The following is a 23664-nucleotide window of genomic DNA, read 5'->3' on the forward strand; positions in this document are numbered from 1 at the left end:
TCTTTCGATTTGTGAATTTTATATTCTGGTTGATACAGGGAGGATGGTGCCTGCTCTGAGGCTTCACTGGTTTCGCTTCTCCGCTCTGCAAAACCACACATACAAATACGTCCCCTCACAGTACCACGTCAACACACACATGCACACAAGCGTGGCTGAGGGCGGACGTACGTCAAGAGCAAAGAGTGGAATCCTACTCCCCCTATAACGTCACACGCCCACTGCTGCCCGGCATGGCACCCAGACAGTTAAAGGCAGCGCTTGTGATGAGCTGAATGAAAGTGTGTGAGTGTCTGATTGTTCCTACATCGACTGACAGTGACGTCTGTCCATTCTCTCCACCTCCATCTCTTTCTCCATTTCTCCATCCCACATGCAAGACAGACGGAGAACAATAGGAAGAACATGATCGCAGATAAAACTAAAATATAAGACAAATATTAAAAAAAAATTGGTAAGGCAATAATAAAAAGGGGACTATTCAGTTTCAGTTTAATCACTCCCAGACCCAGGGGAATAAGACACAGCTGTGTTATCATTGGTGTCTGTACAACCTGTCAAAGACTCACCCACTCTGACACACATACATGCACAATGGGTAATTACTGCCAGTTAGCCCACTCATTTGTTGCTATTACACCAAAATGACTTCCTCCACTGCCCATTTGAATGCACATCAGTGTGGAAATACCATTTAAGCATGTGGGCTTGACAGACTAGTCACAATTTTGCAATTAACGTAAATCACGTGCGTTTTACTTACTAACTACTTGCTCAAATGCTTTCACAAATAAGAGCTGATGTCCTGACAAAACTTAAGTACAGCATTTATTTTCAGCTGCAACCTCTGACATCCAGCAGGTCATTACAACCTGCACACATTCTAACAGAAAGAATACAATCATAGTCTAAATTACCACATTTTAGTTTATTTTCCCGTCACAGGTGCATTAAGTGGACACAAAATGTTTTAAAATGTATCTTTGACATTTGCACCATGCTTTATTATTTAAATGTGAATTTCTTAATGAGTTGTTGAATTTTCTGAGTCTTCTGTCAATTTTTGCAGACAGCTTGATGCAAATATTTGCAGTTATTATGAAGCTACTGCCAGGAGCCTGTTAGCTAATCTAACTCAAACTCTGGAGGCAAAGAACTTATCTAGCTCTCTGCTAGAACACTGAATAAGCGTGTTTCATCAGAACGTCCAACTATAAGTTGAATAAGTTACAGTGGCAAATGGAAATATGATCCCATTTAAGAACAGGGGAAGAACACTGACAAAAAGTGAACATCTTTGTTGAATTAAAAGATAGCATCAAATACAGCTTCCAGATATCTTTAGAAGCTTAGGTAAGTTCAAGACATGTATTTTGATAATATCTGCCCTTTTACCTTTGCGTGCTGAAACTTGTGAGGCAGTCAGTGTTGCAAAGAGCCACTGAGGCCTTCAACACCAAGGATTTACATGATTGTTGACCTGGATTTAAAAAGACAGAAACAACAAAGAGAGAAATGGAGGCCTCTGAACATTCATTATTAATGCAGACAGCTAAAATGCATAACAGCACCAGTGAGAAACACTGAAGAATTGGGAACGAGCAGAGAGAAGAAGAAGTAATATTAGCCTTACAGCACGCTCACCTTGGGTAAAGTAGGACGGGTCCCAACTTGAATTTGTAAAGTCGGCCAGAAATCCCACTAATCCCACTAATAGTATTACTGTTAGTATTTGGTTTTGATTGCTGCATTGCTATATGTGATCAATCACCTCAAGTTTTCTTATTAATCATGATCTGATAAGAAATGCCAAACAAACACTGAGAAAATACTAGAGAAATGATACATAGTAATGAAAACATACTTTGTCACTCTCTTGTCACGCCATAATTAAATGTTTGGAAATCAAGGTGATTTTAACGAAAAAGACAGGGACATATATATATATTTATATATCCCTGTCTCTGTTATTTCACATCTTAGCGATAACAAAATGGCATACAAAGGAAATAATAGCTGATGGATCAAGAAGAAGCTTTAACTTCCAGGGTGAATTGTCTCGTTACAGATTTACCTTTAAGCAGTTAAAAGATATACATGCTGGTCCTGAAAGTCCCACAAACCCAACTAGCAACTAAGGAAGTGCACATCTACTTCCCAGTGAGATTATTCATCAGCCAGCATATCTAATTCAAACACAGAAATATATCTGGGCCTTTTTGCCAGACCACCTGACCTTCGACGCCATAGTAATGGTCTGCCTGACAGAGCCAAAACATACAGCCTGAGCAAGTCCCGTGGGTCAGTCTGTGTTTTCTCAAACATGCACACAAACACACACGATCACACACGTGCATGTGCATTCACAGTCCCAGTATGTGATAAGCGCTACAGCCCTTAACCCTCTGAGATAGAGGGAGAACTTTAAGTGCAGACAGGAATTCTACTGCTCACTCAATCACCCGTGTGTGTTTGCATGTGAAACATGGACAGTATGTGCCTACATGTGAATGTATCGGAGTTAGTTTCGGCTGAGACGTGTTTCTTTTTCTCTCTGACAAACCAGTCTGACTGCACACATATTCACACGCACGCACACACACATACACACTAGTAGAAACAAACACATGCACAAAAATGTGCACACAAGTGTGCTAAAGTAGAGAGGTGATTTGTGAAAGGTTTCTCACGGCCAGAGTGCCCCGGTCTACACTGAGTAAATACTGATTGATTGGTAGAGAGGCTGGAAGTGCATTCCACAGAATTAGCCAGTGTGCACAACAAACTATAAATGCACACTAATGCTGCATATTGCAAGACTACTATCTCTTCTGTCAACTCTATAGGAAGTAGGTAGACATTAAGCTCCTTCATTTTCCTACTGGACTGGGTTGCAAACACAGTTTAATTAGAGACACATAAACTAAGGTCTCCTACAGATTTAAGGTCACCAAGAAAACTTGCATGTATGTCCTAAAACACAGAGGACACATCAAAATATAGGAATCAATAACAACAAAAAAAACCAAAAAAAACCCCACACAGCCAAAGAAAATGAGATGCTACACCAGCACTGATCCCATAAATTCTGTAGCCTGAGCAGTTACAGGATGCTAAAAAGCTCAGTTTACAAGAACAGTCACTGTTGTTTCAAATCATGGTGTAACACTTTTAGATGAATTGTACAAGATGGACCAGATGAACTGGAATTTTGCAGAATTCCACTGCTTCAGGCTTCCATCAGCATGCTGCATTATTGCCCATTACAACACTTACAAATGTTTGTGCATGCAAGTTAGAGCACGTACTCCTCAAACTGATCTGACATGGGTGCACAGTATATGTGCAAGCTTGCATCTAAATCCTTAAGCGGGCACACTTTCAGGGACCAGCTGTGTACAACATGCAAGAAGTTTCAGATTTCATGCACAAGGAATTGATTGCCTTCCAGCAACCCAGTATTGCTCTGCTAGGTAATGCAATGATTAACCAAAGAGCCGCCCAACACTGATTTAAATTTAAAAAGAATGAACAGGAAGGAAAACTCGAAATGAAATCGAAGCAGCATGTCAGTTAGGGGAAGTTCTCATCTGTCATCTCAGTCTTACCTTGCTCAAAGTCATTACATACCATATGCTTGTATTTCCAGCTCTCTGCAAAGGTGGGCCTAACTGCCTAACCTTGGAAACATTCGACTTCATATTTTCAACCATCAAGTCTCTATTGTAGCACTATCTGTCAAAATGTACAAAAAGTAAGTAGCATAAAATTGAAAAGCAGCACTTAAGAACTTCACAAGGATAATTAAAGAGTCATAATGTTATAATATGTCATAATATGGTATTATGTATACATATACTATGTATATATTTTTTATATAGAGTTAAGTGATGGATGCTCAGGTATCGGGCTGCTCTAAATGTTTTTCACTGACATCAGCTTGAATGAGAGCAGTGTCATCTCAGGCACAACACTTTAAGCTGTAAGCGCAGAAGCCCCGCCCACCTACTGTTCTAATATTCGGTTTGCAGGGGGCAGCCAATCAGAACAAAGCTTGCTTAACAGAGGAAAAGGAGCTAAAAAATATCTTGCTTCTGTTCTAGTAGACTCAAAGGTAACACTACAAGAAAACTACTTGGATTAAATGTACTGAGTGACTTTTTTTAATCTTAAGTACCTGTTAACACCCCATGTAGTGATGCTGTATTTCCCCAGCCTAAACTCAAGAAAAGCATGGCATTGCGTATCCATATACCTCTATCTGGTATAACTGTCACTCTCAGATAAATTGTACTGTACAGATGCAGATAATAACAAAGCAGCTGATGTTCCAGATCTGTGCTGTTGCCCAGTCATAGTGTGTGTTCCTGCTGTTAGACAAAACCACTTGTCCCAACTACTGTTCTCAAGTTCATTTTACCAGCAGACAAAGAGTCCATTTATCTAAGGGGAGGCAGCGAGAGAAGGAGGAGGCAGCGAAGACTAACAGAGAGCGAGGACAGAGGAGAGAAAGACGACTGACAGAAAGACTTTCCAAAACAGCAGATTCTGGAATGTTGGTGGAAGGTGCCACATAGTTCCAAAATATTTGTTGCTCTGTCGGCACGGCAACAGGACAACCGTCGTGTTTATTAGCAAATCCCTACCACGATACCAGCGAGTCCAGAGAAGTAGAGGAAACACCCAGTGAAAAGGAATGACGGCCGTGATAGGGAACAAAAAGTTATCATTAAAAAAAACACACACACAACAGGGCTGAACAATAAAAAGAGACAGCCTGTGACTTTCATTGTTGACTTTACATTGTTAAATGCAGGGTGGAAATACCAACATGTTCACATAACCACGTACAGTGGCAGCTACAGGTATCTGTAGCTGCACACAGCTGCAAGTGGAGCAACACATGGGGAACAGAACAAACTATTGCCACTCAACTATGAGGGCCGTTTGCTTCCCTCAGATTCACCCAACTTAGCCTCAAACACACACAAAGGAGGGAAATCTCCCATGTTCTCCCAGTTCTCTGCTGTCTGCTGTCACCATATATGATGATGCATACAGCAAGGTGATCAAATTAGGAAATGTAACGCTCCATTACTAGCACACACTGTGGAAAGTTAACAATGCAAAAAAGAACAAAATAGATTCTGGGAGTCTTTGTCCCTTTGAGAAACCAAAAAAACCTCACTCTGCTTCTTAAAAATGATAAATTGAATGCAAAGCTATACAATTTTTCAGTTCAATAAACTGACAGTCTCACTTCTTGATGCATGCTCAATCATCCAGGTAAGTAAATCTCCAAAAGTTGATTCTGTTCATCTGGACGTAGCGTTTTGTAGGAGAAACGTTTCGTCACTCATCCAAGTGACTTCTTCAGTCCCAGCTGACTGCAGGTTTCCCCAATCTTATAATCTGATAACTGTATATAAAATTTGGCACTGATATCATCTGGTTTTGTTCATTTTTATTATTCAATTCAATTCGGTTCAATTCAGTTCAGTTTAATTTTATTTATATAGCACCCGTGATTGAAGAAGAAACACTTGGTGCATTAAATTTGTTATCATCTAATGTCTGTAATGCACAGACACACAGATTCCTGTTAATTAGTGCAAACATAATAAAAATGAAAGTAGAGCTCTACTCACTCTAAACACTGGAGGAAAGACTTCTTGGGTGGTCTATTGGTTAAAAATACCCCAAAAATCAAAAGCATGGCCGAGAAGTCCAGATCAGTCATTTGTGAATCCTTTGATTACTCTGTTGACCAATTCTGCTGTAGTCACCAAGATATGGATTTTCATTGAACAGTAATTGTTTAGGAATACAAATAAATATTTAAAAACTGTTATAAAACCAAATTACCATCACATGATAACCAGTGGCTGTCTGAGCATTTCAGTAAATCTAATTCATGCAACAAAAGCTACAGAGAAGAAAGCTTCTGCTGCTAAAATTTTGTCCTTTGCCTACAGATTCTCCCTATGCAGAATCTGTTTACATAGAATAAACTGATGAAGACAATAGAAATCAGTGTCAGCACACACTGTAATGATTAAGCGACCACGCCTTTAATCATGCATAATCTTACAAGTTAATACAATTCCAATGACAGACATATAGGGTTCATTAACAGGGAAATTAACTATAGACACCAAAACATTTTCTGTACCTTGTTGTAGACAACATATACACTCATTGGTCACCTTATTCAGTACACCTGATCACCTACTTGCCAATCCAAATATCTAATCAGCCAGTGACAGCAACTCAGTGTATTTGGGCGTGCAGACATTTTTCAAACTGAGCACCAGCAAAGAGCAGAAAGGCGATTTAGATTACTTTGAATGCGACATGGCTGAGAGCATCAGACAGGTTGGTCTGAATATTTCAGAAACTGCTGCTCTACTTGGGTTCGATTTCTAACATTTTACAGAGAAAATCAAAGAAAATATCCAGTTCTCTGGGAGAGCACCCTTGAAGGTTTGATGTGTTGTGATGGCCTACAGCAGCAGAAGAATACTTCCGTTGCCTCTCCCGTCAACAGAACAGAATAGAAGTTTGGAAAAATGTTTTGATTTCTGCTGCAATATTCTGATGCCATGGTCACAATTTGATGAAAACAACATAAAAGCATGTATCCAACCCGCCTCATATCAACGGTTCAGCCTGCTGGTTGTGGTGTAATGGTGTGGGAGATATTTCCTTGCTATAATTCAGGACCCTTAGTACTAATTTAGCATCGATTAAATGTCACAGGCATACCCAAGTATGCATCCAGCAGGATTAGCGTGCCATGTCACAAAGCTCAAATCATCTCAAACTGGTTTCTTGAACGTGACAAACACTTCACTGAACTCAAATGACATCCGCAGTCAACATATCTCAGTCCAATAGAGAACCTTTGGGATATGTTGAAACGAAAGGTTTGCATCATGGACGTATAGCTGATTGCGAATCTGACACAACTGTGTGATACTGTTATGTCAACACAGACCAAAATCTCTCTGAGGAACGTTTCCAGCAGCCTGTTGAACACATGCTACAAAGAATCAAGGGAGTTGTGAACGAACAAGTGGGTCCAACCCACTTGCAAGGTGTACCTAAAAAATTGGTTGGTGAGTGTATATTTCCACTGTAAAGTTTAACATGGGAGTCCATGGGACCTTACCTGGCTTTGGACCTAGCCTCAGAACAACTGCAGATCTTGCCACATCAGTATGACAAGCAGCTTATCTAAGATAATACTTACCCTGTCACGTTGCCGTTGCTACTCTATGTTTTATCATTTGCAGTAATTGTGTTTTGTTGCCACATCGGTGGCTGTTTGCGAAAGTTTACAGTATAGAAACTTACCATCTGCTTTAAAATGCCTTTTTCTCTCATAGACATCAGCACAAGTCCCTCTCTTATGTTTCTGTTTAAAATAAATTTAAATTGGTGGTCTAGAATGTCATTTTAATGGACACATGTAAGCCAATATGACTGAAGTATTTGCTACAGTGTTAATACAGCATCGTTAACAGCCAAAGAGCGATCAAAGTCTGAGCCTCCTCCTCTAAAATCATAATACCACTCAATATTGATCTGTGATCAGGTTTCATAGCCGTCTCAGAGGAGTGTTTTGAGAAAGATCTCTATGTGCTGGAGTGTGTTAATGTGCTGGCCTGTACATGTGTGGATCCATGAGAGATAGAGAGAGGAAGATGAAAACAGAGAGAAGAGAGTCTCTTTTTACTGTTGCACATCTCTGGTTTCATAGGAGAGCATTCAGCAAGATAGAGATAGCGTATATTCATATATATATCAGGTAGACCTGAATATAATTTAAACAAAACATTCACTGTGCTCTGAGTAACTCTGTATTTATCTTAAGCTTTTTGACAACCCTGCATTTATGTTCTTTTCTCTTCAGTAAATACAAAAGAACAAACATCCATTCTTCCTTCTTTCACCCACAGGCTAAAACTGCTGCTCGGCTTAAAACAATCGCTCAGTCCTGTCACTTTCTCCCTCCCTCTGCCTTCTTCTCCCTCCTCCTTCCCTCTACTTTTTTTATTGCCTCTGAAAAGCCAGGCTAGAATAACCAGCAAGTCCAAACACATGCTGACAACCTCCCAGTCACACTTGTACACACAAACAACACACAAATGCAGCCCGAGACATACTAAAACAAAAACACACAGGCACCTTGTGCGGTTGGGTAAGGTTCCCCAGCTTGCAGAGGTAAATGGAGTGGAACAGGTTAGCACTGCTGCCTTATAGTGTCCCACCTGTACAAACACAGTGCCCGATCGTGGCTAAAAAGGCTCACACACAGACATGGACACGGACACACACTAATAGTGCTCCATCTGGACTGAGGCACTGGTGGGTTTTAATAGCTATCGATCATTTTCCCTGGTGACACACTCACACACTCACCTCCCTGTTACAGGCCAAACAGAGCCAGCTGAGGACTCATACAGGTCCCCAAGAGTATACACAAAGGCACACACACTGCACATTTGCACACAACCTAATAATACAGTACCAAAAAGCCCTTTTTTTTTGGTCTGTGTGTGTGTGTGTGCGTGTGTATGTGTGTGTAAACGTGTGTGGGGAGAAAATGAGAGAGACCTGCTGTGGCTCACTCTGCCTTTCTTTTTAGATGAGGTTATTTAATTTACATAATGAGGCCCAGGCTCACTCTCATAGATTGAATTACTCTGAGACAACAAATAAAAATGAATACAGACAAGCACCCCTACAAACATACAAATCTCAGTCTATGTAACCCTTTCACTGGAGTTGTTCTCTTGCTTTGGCCGTGGTAAAAGAGCAACTGTAAAGAAAAAGTCAACTCTGAGAACCTGCAGTGTGCCCACCCTCACCCAATGACGTCATCGCACACTTGTGAGTGAGTTACAGTGCTCTGAAAGGGTCAAAATGAGGGAGAGCCAATCGATATTCCATATGATTCGGACCAATAAATCTAAGATGTGATTAGTCAGGGTAGTTAGCGACGATTAATTGGCTAAGCTAATAAAGTCCTTTGAGTGTGAGGGTGCCAGAGAGGCTGCTGGGAATCGTGTTGATTTTACGAGCAAATTAATTAAAACGGCGCCTTAAAAATCCCCGTCAAAGTCCGGCATCAAACAGTCATTGTACACTCAGTGAAGGGCAGAACAAAGAGACATCAATCTGGGAGATTCAGTGCGTGTCTGAGTGTGTGTAATAATCAAACACAATGATTCCTTCCTTTACTCCATGTTGTAAATCTAGAAAGGAAAGAGGGACATTTGTCATTTAGCACTGTCTTTCCTCTTTCATTATAAAAATTGCTGCCACGGTATCTTATTACCGTGTAAGAGCTATGAGCATGTGTAAAGATGGGTCCACGTGAAAGTGTGCATGCACCCAACATAATTCTCAAATGGTGGTTAAAAAAAAAGCAAAGGGGGAGGGTGAAGATCTTTTCTAGGATAAAGACGCAGAGGCTAACAAAGGAGAGGATGAGGGGGAAAAATGACATTGTTATGAATGATGTACTGTGCCACTGTTTTTGTCTCAGAGCCTCGGTTCAGTTTAAACTTTGTAGTGAAGTTTGTCCACCCTTCAACCAGTAAATTAGCGGTTGGCATCCTTGTGACAGATAACATAAACTTAAATAGCTCAAGTTGATCTTTTTTTCAAATTCGCTCAGTTAGGTGTAATCTAACAATTAGGCATCCATGTGCATTGCAAAATTTGAAAACCAAAACTAGAAATTGTGTTACATTGAACAGTTATGTAAATAAAAGATTAACCTTTTTTTCCCAAATGACCCAAAGTTAGAATTCAAACCTTCTTTTCGACATTTTTACCAGAATTGGTGTATTATTAAGGGGAAAGGGGAAAATACACTGTGCAAAATGTAGGTGTCCTGAGAAAATTTTACCTCGCTGATATTTTTTAGCAAGATCTCAAACTTTGAATAGCTTGTTTTGGGCTATGATCTGTTCACAGTTATCATTAAAAAAGTCCAGGCGAAGCAAATTTCAAAGCCTTCCAAATACGGTGTGTCTCAACTATATGCTTTGTCTGCCTAACTATCACCGTTGAGACTCCTCTAAGCCGTCAAATTAAACTGACTAAATAACTGATGCCAGCAAACCAGAAGAGCTGAAGCAACATATTTTTAGGACGCTGGTTCCTCAGTTCATAATGCAAACACGAAACAGTGGAGGTCAAGTTGACGTCTTAAAAAAAAGTCAAAGCACCCATTTGACAGCAGTAACCCCCTCAGGAACATTTAGCAGACTCTGTGGTGGTGGTGGTGCACAGTTCTGCCGAGCAGTGACACCTGCACAAATAGAGTGCCACCTTCATGGAAGAATCATCAGAAGAAAAACTTTCCTCTATCCACAACGCAAAATTCTCCATCCAGACTTCTGCAAATAAAAGTCTAAACAAACCTGATGCATTCTGAAAAACAGTCCTGTAGACTGATGATGGTAAAATGAAATTTCAGGGGGCGTGCAATGAACGCAAATCTGTTTTGAGGGAAAAGGGGTGCAGAAATTTATAAAAGCAACACCTTTTCAAATCCCGAGGACAGGGCTGCATGGATCGTGCAGTCAATAGCATGGAATGGAAGGATTAGATTAATCCACAGCAAATCCTGGAGGCAAACATCACACTGTATGTAAAAGCTGATTAGAATGGCTTCTAAAACAACATACAGATCCTAAACATACCTTAAAATAAAGTAAATGACTTTCTCAAGAAGTATAAGCTAAAGTTTCTGACATGATCCTCAAAATCCCAAAGAAACTGCATGAAATATTTTAATTGTGTTCATTTTTAACTTCAATTCCTTTGTAAACCGGGTCGTATCACTTAAAGTTGCATCTAAATCTAAACATATGCTGCAATATTTTTAAGTACTATCAGTGATATGTATAGTTACTGATCAAACACACACATCCACAAATGTGCAATAACACTAATGTGCAATAATCTTTTCTGGCATCGTTGTATTTTTACTCAGTTGTATATAGCATTTGTATTCTATTTTTATCTTATTGTATATTTTATTCTATTTTATCCTACTGTATATAGTATTTTATTTTATTTTATTCTATTCTGTACAGTTGTGTACTGTATTTATTCTTATTTTATTTTATTGTAATTTTTGCTTCATAACTTTTGCACTGTCCACTTCCTGCTGTGACAAAACAAATTTCCCACGTGTGGGACTAATAAAGGTTATCTTATCTTATCTTATTATCTTAGTTACATTTGAGAGTACTACCACATGGAGTCTCTAGAGCTGGATCTGTACTCTAAAGCCAATACTTGCTCTTTCTTTTATCCATTATTTAAAATAAAATGTAGCTTTCCTTTCCATCTGCATATTTATCAACTGATTTATCTGCTTGATCAGTGTTTTTGTGCACTTTTACTGCACTCTAATTGTGTGGTTCAGGTGTTATAATGGCCTCAGTCTACAGACCCAGACATTTACACACATATGCCGAATGTGCGAGCTTGCTTACAGTCCAGCAGGACACACACAATCGACACAGCTGGGTGCTTTTTTCCGTCACATAACAGCTGAAACAACAATTGTTCTCACAGCGTAAGACCATTGTGTGTGTGCACTGTCTCAAACACTTCAACAGTCTGTCTCCTTGTCTCTCACTCACCCTGCAAATCTCGAGGGATGCCCAGTTTGACGTAAAGAGCAAAAGTTTCTAAAACGTTTCACTGCTTTTGCACTTGTGCTTTTCTTTCTCACTGTGTGGTGCTTTGGCCAGTGTTTCAGTTTAAGTTACTGATACCAACACAAACACAGAGAGCAGTCTGAGATTTTACTGAAATGAGCTGCTGTAACAATACAATTAGGCCACAGCCTGTTTCCATCACAGGGGAAATCCTGCTGCCTGTTTGGCCACTGATAGGAGTGAGATGAGAGAAAGAGTGAGAGAGGAGGATGAGAATGATAAGAGAAAAGCAAAGTGTGGGGGGATACGTGAGGAGGACATCTGTGATCCAGTCCAGAGGGAAAACAGCGCAGAGGTACCGTAAGAATGTAGGGGGTAAAACATACGAATGAAAGGCAGGAGAGGAAAAGGTTATGATAAAATACACAAATGTTGAGCAAGCAGCAAGGGTTAGTTAACCAGAGGAAAGACGAGGCAACTTAGAAGGCACAATTGTACCACTTCGGGACAGGATGCAGCTGAGCAGGAACAAAGCACTAAGAAAGACAAAAAAAAAAAACATGTTTGTGTGACAGTGTTGATTCTTTATCTTGAAAATAAACCCAGAAGCAGCCAGGAAAGTGTCTCTGGCCTTTGTGTTGCAGAGAAAACAAAGTGTTTCTTTTTCCACATCTGGATTAAATATTACGATGACATCCTATTTTTTTCCACTTAAAAATGTTGATGACCTCTGTTTTGTTTTACTTCGTTTTCTTTTTTAAATTTCCTTATTAACATATTCATTTATTCTTTTAGTGAGCATGAGGAAAATCTTATAAGAAACTGTGGATGTTAATCAACAATGACTGCAAAAGTGCATGTAAAAATTACAGGTCAAACATTATATTTTTTTATGGTTACCATTATGGCTACCTGATGTTTGCATCCACTGCTGACTAAATGTCCAGGTCCAGGAACAGCCAACTACATGATTTCTTACTCTTATGGTAAATGTATGGGTACTTATCCCATACGTTCCTGCACAGAAAATCACTTTGGCAAACTACCATGCTGTGGTTACCCCTTTATAACTTTTTATGCATGGCAACCAGGGAAGAAAAGCAGGCCCAATTCATTCTTCCAGGCTTCAGTCATATTGAAGCATTTAAGGGTTCTGTATTAAACACCATTTGAAAGTATATAAAACAGAATTCACCAAGGCCTGACTTTTGCCATGGGATTTGACTCTTAAAAGCACTTTAATTTAAATGAGATAATAACTTTAAATGACATCATATGTTTTGCCTTAACTTAATTCGTCTATTCAGGACAATGGATGAAGCCATACACGTGGATCCCTGCTGTCTGGTGGTGACCACAAGACCACTGATTTCTTTTTTTTGTGTGTGTGTGCTTTAATTTAAATGAAAAGAAGTAGAATAGATTAATGAGCAACGGCGGATAAATATTTCAGAATGTGCTGGTTGAACATCGTAAGCAGGCATCTAAAGAACTCGTGCATATTCTGCTTCCTCTTATTTTGTCACTAGAGTGATTGTTATGAAACTACAAAACAGTGAATGAAACTGACAGAACGTAACACATTAGAAAACGCTGCATAAATTTACTTTGCAAAACTCATCTTAAGCGTTTCCTAATGTGTCCCGTCACCTTAAAGAAAAGCAATTTGTCTCATAACTGAAACAAAATAAGATCTGTTAAGCCAACCAGTTAGATCAGATTATATTTGACTTTATTAATAGCCCGAGTTTGACACATACAACAGTACATAAAGACAACATTAGCAGCCATAAAAAGTCAGACGGTGGTGGTTTTTTATGATCCAGTTCAGCCTCCTTAGGTGCCTCTCTGAGCCAGCCAGCGCCAGGGGACTGATTTACTTGTCACACAAGGGGGACATATTTAGACTGGATGTGCTGGAGAGAGTGTGCAGTAAAGCTGGCAGGGCAGTGGATGACCCAGACAGTGGGAGTGTGGGGGAGACACATAAGACACACCAGTTAACCTCCTGCCATTAAACCAGCTTGATTTCTGACCAAGGGCCATGGGACAATGGAGTGTACTGCACTAATTACACACCCTGACACAGATAATAGGACATATACTTGCTCTTTATGAGAACAAACAGACGTCTGTAGATCTATTTTTAACAACTTGCAGTTTTAGCAGAAATAAAAGGTCTTAAATACGGCTTTGCAGTGTGCCGTCTTCGCAGAAGCAAGATACTTGATTAAAACATGTCTCTTGATGACTGAATCAACAGACAGTTGTCTTGAAATGTCAGAGTACTGGTTGATGCCAATCCACCCAGAATGTGCAGTGCTAGGTGGATTGTGACTAAATATGTCCGTGTTTATATTAACCTTTCTTAGGTGTCAAATTTTAACTCCCTCAGCATTTACCGTACACAGTACGGTCACAAGGAAATGCAGGGAGTGTCTATGTGCTAGGTAAGACAAATTATATGGGACCACCAACCCGAGACCACCATAATATTCCGAGACCAATAAGTAAAACATCACCAAGACTTTCCATCGCAAGTCTGCATATACATGGAAAAATAAGCTGTAATTTGTTCATACAAAAAGGGTTTTACTGAAACAAAAACAAAAGAAATGAGCTTAATTACAAAAAAACCTGTAATAAAAAGAGCTCAATTTGTAAATAATAATAATAATAATAATAATAATAATAATCTATATATAACATTTTAAGTCCACCCTATTTTATTATTTTTTAAACAATTTATTTACTTTTATAAAGTAACATAGATAAAATTAAATAAAACTCTACAAACTGATAAAAACAAGAAACAAATACAGAATACAAAATATTATGAGTCAGGTGTAACTTTGATTTTTTGTCTCACATTCAGCGATATATTCTTTATCATTATTAGTAAACCAGAGCTATTACTGAGTGCATACACCTTTCTTACCCTATATAAAAAGACAAGTATTTAATTTCAAGCAGTTTGAGTGTTGAAGGAAAATATCACTTTTCCACATAGTATCATCTATTTTAAAGTCATAGAAACTTTGAAAAGTTTAGCCTGATGAAATTCATCATATATTATGATTTATTTTTACTTTCGCGTGGTTCTAAACGACTAAATGAAAAACTTCCAAGTGTGCAAAAAAAGTTTAAGCAAATAAAAAATGTCATAAATAAAAGTAACAGTAAAAGTTAGCAGATGAGTATTTGGGCTGGTTCACAACAAAATCATCGTAATAAGAGAGACTGAGGTCTGGACGCACTGCTCTGATCGCTGCCTGTCCCGCCACTGACAGTAAAGCGGGTAACCAAATATTCAAAAACAATACGTCATCCCACAATGCAGCGCGCTTACGTTCGCCTTTACAGCATTACCTCATCCCACAATCCACCGCGAGATTAAGAATCTTCTGGGTGGTGGTCGTCTAGGCAACGCGCCTTATCGGAGGACTCAGCCCCGCCTCAGAGACACGCCCCCCAGCCAATGGGAGAGCCCCGTCATGACATCATGGTTATTTTTAGAGAGGCAGCGGCAGCAGATAAGGTTTGCCTCCACGCTGGACCGCTCAGAGTATACACACACGCAAGTGGTGAGCACACCGGAGACGCTCGGTGTCTGACAGGAAAAGTTAGAGCCGCGAGGCGCTTTTCATTCACGGACTCAATATAAGTCTGGATACTTTGACAAAAGCTTTGTGAACTGTTTCCACTCAACATAGAACAACCGACCGTCGCTTGGTGAAAGAAGTAAGTTCTGATTCCTGTGTCGAGAAAAGTGCGCTCTCAAAGTTTGGAAGTTTTTACGCACAGAGAGGACTTTTGGAAACCAGTGTTTTCCTCCTCGGTAACCAGGAAGAAGAGAAGGGGGGACGGAAAGCTGTTTTTGTAGAAGACTGTGTAGCTACATTCGGTTTTTGTTTTATTTTTTTCTTCTATGTATACCAAGATGGAAACTACTTTCTATGACGACTCACTCAACGCTTTCTCCCAGCACGACAACGCCGGCTACGGATACAGCAACCCCAAAGCGCTGAAACACAACATGACACTGAACCTCACCGACCCGACGAGCGCTCTGAAACCTCACCTCCGCGCCAAAGCTGGCGACATCCTCACCTCCCCCGACGTGGGTTTGCTGAAGCTGGCCTCTCCGGAGCTGGAGAGGCTGATCATCCAGTCCAGCAACGGACTCATCACCACCACGCCGACCCCGACCCAGTTCCTGTGCCCCAAGAATGTCACTGACGAGCAGGAGGGCTTCGCGGAGGGGTTTGTGCGCGCCCTGGCTGAGCTCCACCACCAGAACATGCCGGGCACAACAAACGTGAGTGTCACCTCGACTCCACCGGCAACTGTCAACACTGCCCTGCCGCCTGTTTCATCTGTTGCCGGAGCCACCGTATACAACAACAATGCTGCCATGCGCTCTGAGTCGCCGGTTTATGAGGACTTGAACACTTTCAACCCGGCCATCAGCACCGTGTCGGCACCAAACTACACCACCTCAGCCCCCACTATGTCCTTCTCTGCTGCCCCGCCTCAGCTTCCCATCTACGGCCAGCCTTCCCCTGCCCAGCTCCCCCGGCTCACTGCGCTCAAAGAGGAGCCCCAAACCGTGCCCGAGATGCCAGGGGAGACCCCTCCTCTTTCTCCAATCGATATGGAGAGTCAGGAGCGCATCAAGGCTGAGAGAAAGCGGATGAGGAACCGCATCGCTGCCTCCAAATGCCGGAAGAGGAAGCTGGAGCGGATCTCAAGGCTGGAGGAGAAAGTGAAGACCCTAAAGTCACAGAACTCCGAGCTCGCATCCACCGCCAACATGTTGCGCGAGCAGGTGGCCCAGCTGAAGCAGAAGGTGATGAACCACGTAAACAGCGGGTGCCAGCTTATGTTAACGCAGCAGCTCCAGACCTTCTGAGGTGGTGTCAGCGACAGAGGAGAGAGAGAAAAGACTGTAGTTGAAAGAATAGGACGCTTCCTGTGGTAGTGAGTGTCTGCGACTCCCGAAATCGTTCCGGTATTTGGGATGATGTGGCGCGACACTGGCGGGACCGGGGACGGTACCAAACTGAGTGCCACGCGCTCCCCAGTGGCGCGTCCTAGAGATGGGCTCAGGACTGTGACAATAGCCATGAACCAGAAGGGACATGGCAACAGGCAGAAACCCCTTCTGTTTCTGTGTCGTGCTGTTTTTCTTTACAGAACTGGACAGGACTGAAGTTTTCTTGATTTACACCGAGCCCTGCATGGACTTCATCATGACCATCAATGGAAAAACTCAGTATTAGAGGATTTTTTTTTTTTTTTTTAAATCACACGCAATACAGACTTTTCTTGCTGTAGCCATAATTAATGGCCTCACTTTTTAGGCGTGTTGGTCAACTCTAAACGGCTGAAAAGTTGCAACAAATGCTGCCTGACTCATGAGTTAAAGTACAAAGTACATTTTTTTTTCTTAATTGTAAGAAATTAAGTTAGAAAAGCTTCAAGATTTACTTGTTTTTTTCTAAAGCTGTTAATGGGGTTTCACTCATTGTTATATGTATATAAGATCAACTTGGAGTACTTATGTTTACCATTTGTAATAAGAATACTGTATAATTTTTTTATGTTTGTTTTCTGAGCACTTAAGAAATTAATCAATATTTAAGAAAATAAACCAGATAAAATGAAGCAACATTGCCTCTGTGTACTTGTAAGAGTGTGACATAAAAAGTGGGTGTGCCACCGAAGAAGTCAAACAATAAAACATGTTGCAACATGTTGTAAGAGCTGCTAGTGCTGAGTACCTCAAGCTAAATTCCATTAGTACTGGTATTGATTGAAGCTGAGTGATTGTGTTTCAGCTGGCATGCCGGGCTCACTTACTCCTGATGGAGGCCAATTGTGCAAATTGGGGTTGTAGAGTTTGCGATCTCCACTTTTGTGTCTCAGCTCACACAGGCTCAGAAAAAGAAAAGTAACTGCCCTACAAAGTCTCCCATTACTTTGAGCAATAAGTAACATTTTCACATCATGTAACACTCAGTCACAATAGGCTAAGGTGTGCAACCCTTAATTAAGAAATCTGGAACTGATTTGATAAATACGACATCTCCCTTGCTATTTCATCCTTCAGTTATTCACCATTGCTCTGTCCTTTTGTAAGTATTCAAAAAAGTTTCAGCACGTCGAAGGAAAAAAAAAGTATTAGGTTCTGAAGTGCAAATCTCTGTATGGGATAAATTAATACAATAAACTGTGGCTTGGTGGGATTATGTATATATATGGTGAGTCTTTTTTTATCGCATAGTCATCTTTCAGTCAGTACCAGCTAAAAGAAAAAACAATAACCCAAACAAAGGCTTTGTGGTGATGGCTTTAACCACAAGAAAAAAGGAAAAAGAAAATACAAGCCTGGAGCTCAGTATCTCAAAGTGCTGAATATTCTTTAACTTGTTTACGGTACAGCAATGTGGGCCTATAAATATGTTATGAGCACTTTTGAAATAAATTGGGATTTTTTATTTATTTATTTTCTTTTGGGGGGGGGGGGGGGGGGGTCAAATTTGTCACTTATAAAAAAACAGGCGTACCATTTTTTTTCTTGATATCCTCACTAAACCCAGCAATTAAAGTGAGCCTCATTCATGCTTACGCAGCAGGTGCAGCTCAGGTGTGACCTACAGCAGATAAGAGGAGTGGGCTTTCAAATACTGCTGGACATCAGCACGTGTGCTGCTCTTAATGAAACACTGGAGGGCGACATACATTGGGGTGGATTACCGGAGAAATGGCCTGAAGCGCTCGAAATCTCCATAGATCTGTTGCAATTTATATCGGGTTATCAGAGATTAATTTGTGTGTAAATTAATAGAGGCTGTCATTTAGAGTGTAAATAAAACAGAACGGGTTGTTGACTGAAAACCTAACGAAGTCTCTGACACACTGCGATGACTAAGGCTGACAGAATATTAAATTTTCTCTTTCTTTTCAATCTTTATATTTCCCGATTTTATTTTTGTTTGCTTTTTAATCCTTTTATATACAAACAAACAACAAATATGTTTATAACATAACCTGCGGTAGTTTAAACACGTCAAATAAGGGAATTCAGGTGTTGTCTTTGTTTTAATTGTTTGTATTATTTTTTCTTAATAGAGACAATCTCTGTGGGAGACATATCCAAATAGGCACTTTTCTCCCTTTCCCTTTAATTATTCCTTTAGGAATCCCGATTTCTCTACAAATCTGCTCTGATTTCTCAAACTTGGGGCATTGTGACATCATTCCGGAAAGCAGTGCCCTTCCCTGCCATATAAGGAGAGGGAACGCTCGGAAGACCCACGTCACGACCGAGGAGGCGTTTATTACGGGAAGTGAATGACTGACTCCTTAATCTCCTCTTTGCATAATACGGTGTGCCCTGAGACGTAATCTAAAGAATAGACCGGACTTAATTAAACAGGGCAAATCCATCAAAGGACTGCAAGGGCGACTAAAAGCAGACGTCTAGATGTTAAATATCAGGAGATCACAATAAAAACAAACGTTCTTTAACAAAATCCGCATTCTGTAGAATAGTTCGCTAACAGCTCACATAAATGATAATAGGAACAATAGAATAGAAATAATATGTTGATCGATCTAGTTGCTTGGTATCCAGGCTATTTTATACCTAAACTTCCCCACATTCAAAGGGGGCATATGTATATTTTTACTAAAGAAGTTTACATGTATTTGAAAGTTAAAGTTACTTTGCAAATGTTTGCATTATAATACAGGCTTCAGCCACTCCCTTAGTCACACTATAGACTCTTTAATGCACGCATCTAATCTATAAAATAAAATAGATTGTTATACAAAAACATGCTTCATGCTAATAAATACTGTTAGACTGTCTCCATGAGACTTTATGCAGCAGAATGCTGCTGCATAAAGTCTAACTGTACTTGTATTGGGGGAGTTTCTTTCAGGGTATAAAACTTCTGCTAATTTTACTCATAAATATTATTAATAGCTCTATATCTCTTCATCAAATGATAAAAGGAAATCAAAAGTTTTCATTATTATATATCAAACTGATTTTGACATTTAGCCCAAGAGTGATTCAGACATAAGGGAGAATCTTTCTTCTCCCCCACACACCATTATCTATTTTATCGCTTTCACAAACATGCAAAACAATGTTATTTTTACACAGCAATTATTCTTGTCACCTCTTACTAATACAATACTAATGTAATAATTTCACAGTGATTGAGCATTGAAGTGCTATTACTAGATAAAACAATTAACTGCATCTAATGGAAACTTGACCACGTAATTGCACAAAGGTCAGGTTGAGCCGGCTGAATCTGTACGGCGAAAGGCTTCTGTCTGTATGTAGTTGCTATGGGCGGGGTATTTCACTAAGCAATATGGTGCAAAATACACAAACAGAAATCAGAACAACAAATTCTAACAACTGTGGCGCATGAAGGCTGAAGGAACATTTTTTTATTTTCCAGCAAATTTAAAATGTGGAATAAAGTCAAGGGTTTTGAAAGCCATGCAGCATCAAATTCTAAGAACCCTTATGCAGTGGATGTGATCCGGACAAAGAGAAGGGATTTGGTTTATGGCATCTCACATACTGAGGATCTCCTGAATCTTTTGGTTGCAGAGGGAGTTATGACAACAGCAAAGAGATCGATTGTTTTGTCCATCAGGACCCATAAAGATCAGAACTCCAGGGTCCTGGACATCCTGGAGGCCAGAGGTGAACGAGCATGTCGGAAATTCTTCCATCCGTGTCTTATGCTGGCAGAACCTGAACTATACCAGCGAATCAAGACCTATGTGAGGAGTATGAACAAGCATGTTCAAGATAACAGGAGACAGCTGATTGGGTATTTGCTGGAGAGAGACTGTGAATGGGGGGAAAAATTAACAGATGAAATTAGAACCCAGAGAACTTATACTAAAAGGGTTAAAAAAGGATCTAGTGTTACAAAGAAAGGAAGTGGTACCATAGTACTTGCAACATCAGAGCATACACCAGCTCAAAGTAAATCAGAAAGCCTCATTTACATGGCTGCTAGAAAAGGGGATCTCTTATTACTTGAGGAGCTGTTAAAAGACAGTGATATCAACACTGTCAATTCCTCCAAAGAAACTCTATTACATGTAGCTGCAGAAAATGGGCATTTACCCATCACTGAGCTCTTGATTCGGAAAGGGGCTAGATTGGACCTTCAGAATGATGCTGGCCACACAGCTCTTCACAGAGCAGCCAGCAGAGGGCACACAGAGCTCATGAAGGCCCTAGTAAAGGCTGGGGCCCCTATACATAATCTGGATTTGAAAGGCAAAACTCCCATTCATCTGGCAGCAGAAAATAGGCATCTGAAATCTGTAAAGCTCTTGGTGGAGGAGGAAGCCAGACAGTCTGAAAGTCACAAACAGGATATGTTTCTGCACATGGCTGCCATGGAAGATGATTGGAGGTTGGCTGAGTTGCTGTTGCAGAGCGGGGCCACTGTTGATGCCTTAAACAGCCATAACAAAGCAGCTCTGTTTTATGCAGTCAAGGAGAGCAATGAGAAAACAATGACTGTCCTTCTCAATGCAGGGGCTAAAGCTGACTATGATGTCATAAATGAAGCCATTAATCTTCATCAAGAATCAATTCTCCAGCTGTTGCTTGGTGAGTTTGTCCAGTTCTATTTCAATTCATTGCTTTGTTTTTGAGATGTAAATCCCACACAAATACAGAATAAACCTGCAAAACATCCAAGCTCACGGTCAGTTTTGATCAAACCACAGCTAATGCCAGAGGAGTCCTGAGCAAAGACGCCCTGGGCTCTTCTCTCTTTGCAGCTGTTCGTATGAACTTTGATGGTGCGGTGAGTGCACTGATAGACAGTGGAGCAGATGTGAACATGCGCAACGGTCGCAGATATACACCTCTCCTACTGTCAGCTGAGATGGGACACTCAGAAGTCTTCAGGTGACCTCTTTCAAAATGAATTCAGTGGCAATAAAGTAGCCCCTGTAGGCCTTCACACTCATGGAATCCAGCACAAAGAGCATTTCAGCAAAATCAATCGTAGTTAACTTAAAGAACATAATATAATAAGAAGAACTTTGTCTAACTACCTTTATAAAATCCACCCTGCCTCATAAATGTTTATATTCACAAATATAGTTTATGTATATGTTAAAAAATAGCAGTGAGATATTTGTGGCACCAGATGCTGTTCAAAGTCAAATAGCAGAATAAAATCACGATTGTACAAGCACAATGACACAAATGGGTTTAGAGAAGGCAAAATGCATCATTTATGTTGTGTTGTACATATTTGGTGCAGAGCATATGCATCTATTTTAACTGTCCCTTTTCTGTATTTTTTTAGCAGCTAAGCCAAATATGTAATATCTTACATTTTGGCTTTTTTTATTCTAGTGTTCTCGTAGCAAAAAATGCAAAACTGGATGCTACTTTATCTGACCTCTCCTCGGCATTGCACTTGGCTGCTTGCAGTGGTAGCAAACCCATAGTGCAGACACTGCTAGAAAAAGGACTGGACCCAAACATTAAGGGAGCTAAAGGCCATACCCCTCTCCACCTGGCAGCTCAATGTGGCAGACCTGACATAACTGGTCTGCTGTTAAAAAGTGGAGCACAGGTAATTGTCAAAGCATTAACAGTTGCTGTCAGTTCTGTACATTTTCAGTATATTAATGCAAAGTTGTGTGTCATTGCTATAGGTAAATGTTGTAGGTCAGGATGGTCTGACCCCTCTGCATATAGCCAGCAAGCAGGGTCACACAGACACAGTGATCCAACTTCTTCATAACAAGGCAGAACCTGGAGTCAAAGACCGGCTGGGGAGGACAGCCCTGCACTGGGCAGCCTCTTCGCAGGTAGATAGCTGTGTGGTGGACTTGCTGCTGTCAGCCAAAGCTGACCCAGATGCCACTGATAATGAGAAAAAAACTCCCCTCCACCTGGCTGCTATGGAGGGAAAAGTAGACATGGCGATTTCACTGCTTTCCCACAGGGCAAAGAGGCAAGCTAGAGACATGGATGGCTCCACTCCTCTTCATTACGCAGCAGCGGGTGGGCACGTCAGCGTGGTTACAGCCCTTCTTCAGCCGCTCAACAATAAGGGGACTGAAGACAGGAATGCATGGAGGAAAACGCCACTTCATGCCGCAGCTGAGAAGGGGCATGATAGTGTGGCTCTGCGGCTCCTGGAAGCTGGGGCCAAGATAAATGCTACAGATCACAATAAAGACACACCTCTGCACTGTGCTGCACGTGGTGGACACCACAAAGTAATGAAAATTCTTGTAAACTGGGGACAAGCTGGACATGTAGGATGGAGGAATAAAGCCAATCTGCAGGCTAAAAATAATACAGGGAAGACACCATTGCAAGTGGCAGAAAGTAAACACACACCAGAGCATGAGAACACTGCAATTTTACTCAAGAGGAAGATGTTTCTTATGAAGTAAGCATCATAATTTGTGAACGATGACGATCAAGTACTTTGCAACTTGTTCTCTAATGTGTGCCTTTCTCTTATTTTTGTATATATTTATCTTGTTTTGTATATACCTCTCTTGATTCTATATGTTTCTTCATGTTTGCTATGTATTCCTGCAGTCTGCTATTCATATTTTATTCTTAGGCATGCACCTAAAGGTTGATTTTTTTTTTTTGCTCTTCTACTTTTGTCCAGATTAAAATGAAACTCAGACTTTTCCTAGCACCTTCTACCGAATACACCTTCGACTAAGCTGACTGACACATTTTTGTGGTGAAGCATTAAAAAAAAATCTAACCATTACTTCTTTTTGCCCACCTGTGGTTTTAGAGTTAGTCACTTCAACGACCATACAGGAAAGTATGTTGATAGCATCTAGCCCAGCTTGCACCTTTGCAGATCCTCTTTAAAGGTTATTGTATGCAAGCCTAGGTTTGCAAGCGTTGGGTCAAACTCCAAGCACAGCAAGA

The 23664-nt window shown here is 40.5% G+C and overlaps 2 protein-coding genes across 2 annotated transcripts; both read left to right on the forward strand.

Moving 5' to 3' along the window:
• The first annotated feature begins 15251 nt into the window (after positions 1-15251).
• On the forward strand, positions 15252-17894 carry jun (Jun proto-oncogene, AP-1 transcription factor subunit). The gene has a single exon (XM_063467312.1). It carries the CDS (start codon positions 15616-15618, stop codon positions 16597-16599), a length of 984 nt encoding a protein of 327 aa, XP_063323382.1. The 5' UTR covers positions 15252-15615; the 3' UTR covers positions 16600-17894.
• A 2286-nt stretch (positions 17895-20180) lies between these two features.
• caiap (CARD- and ANK-containing Inflammasome Adaptor Protein) lies at positions 20181-23162 on the forward strand. The gene is made up of 4 exons (XM_063467739.1): positions 20181-21348; positions 21468-21651; positions 22108-22330; positions 22413-23162. The coding sequence occupies exons 1-4, from the start codon at positions 20181-20183 to the stop codon at positions 23160-23162; spliced, it is 2325 nt and encodes a 774-aa protein (XP_063323809.1).
• Positions 23163-23664: the final 502 nt, after the last annotated feature.

This window comes from Pelmatolapia mariae, linkage group LG23 (genome assembly GCF_036321145.2).
Source record: "Pelmatolapia mariae isolate MD_Pm_ZW linkage group LG23, Pm_UMD_F_2, whole genome shotgun sequence".
Classification (NCBI taxonomy): domain Eukaryota; kingdom Metazoa; phylum Chordata; class Actinopteri; order Cichliformes; family Cichlidae; genus Pelmatolapia; species Pelmatolapia mariae.

Bases quoted from the DNA above. Each gene is read 5' to 3' on its own strand.
- jun (XM_063467312.1), top strand. From the start codon at position 15,616: ATGTATACCAAGATGGAAACTACTTTCTATGACGACTCACTCAACGCT.
- caiap (XM_063467739.1), top strand. From the start codon at position 20,181: ATGTGGAATAAAGTCAAGGGTTTTGAAAGCCATGCAGCATCAAATTCT. The intron at 21,349-21,467 runs GTGAGTTTGTCC...ATCAAACCACAG, and splicing joins AATTCTCCAGCTGTTGCTTG to CTAATGCCAGAGGAGTCCTG. The intron at 22,331-22,412 runs GTAATTGTCAAA...TCATTGCTATAG, and splicing joins TGTTAAAAAGTGGAGCACAG to GTAAATGTTGTAGGTCAGGA.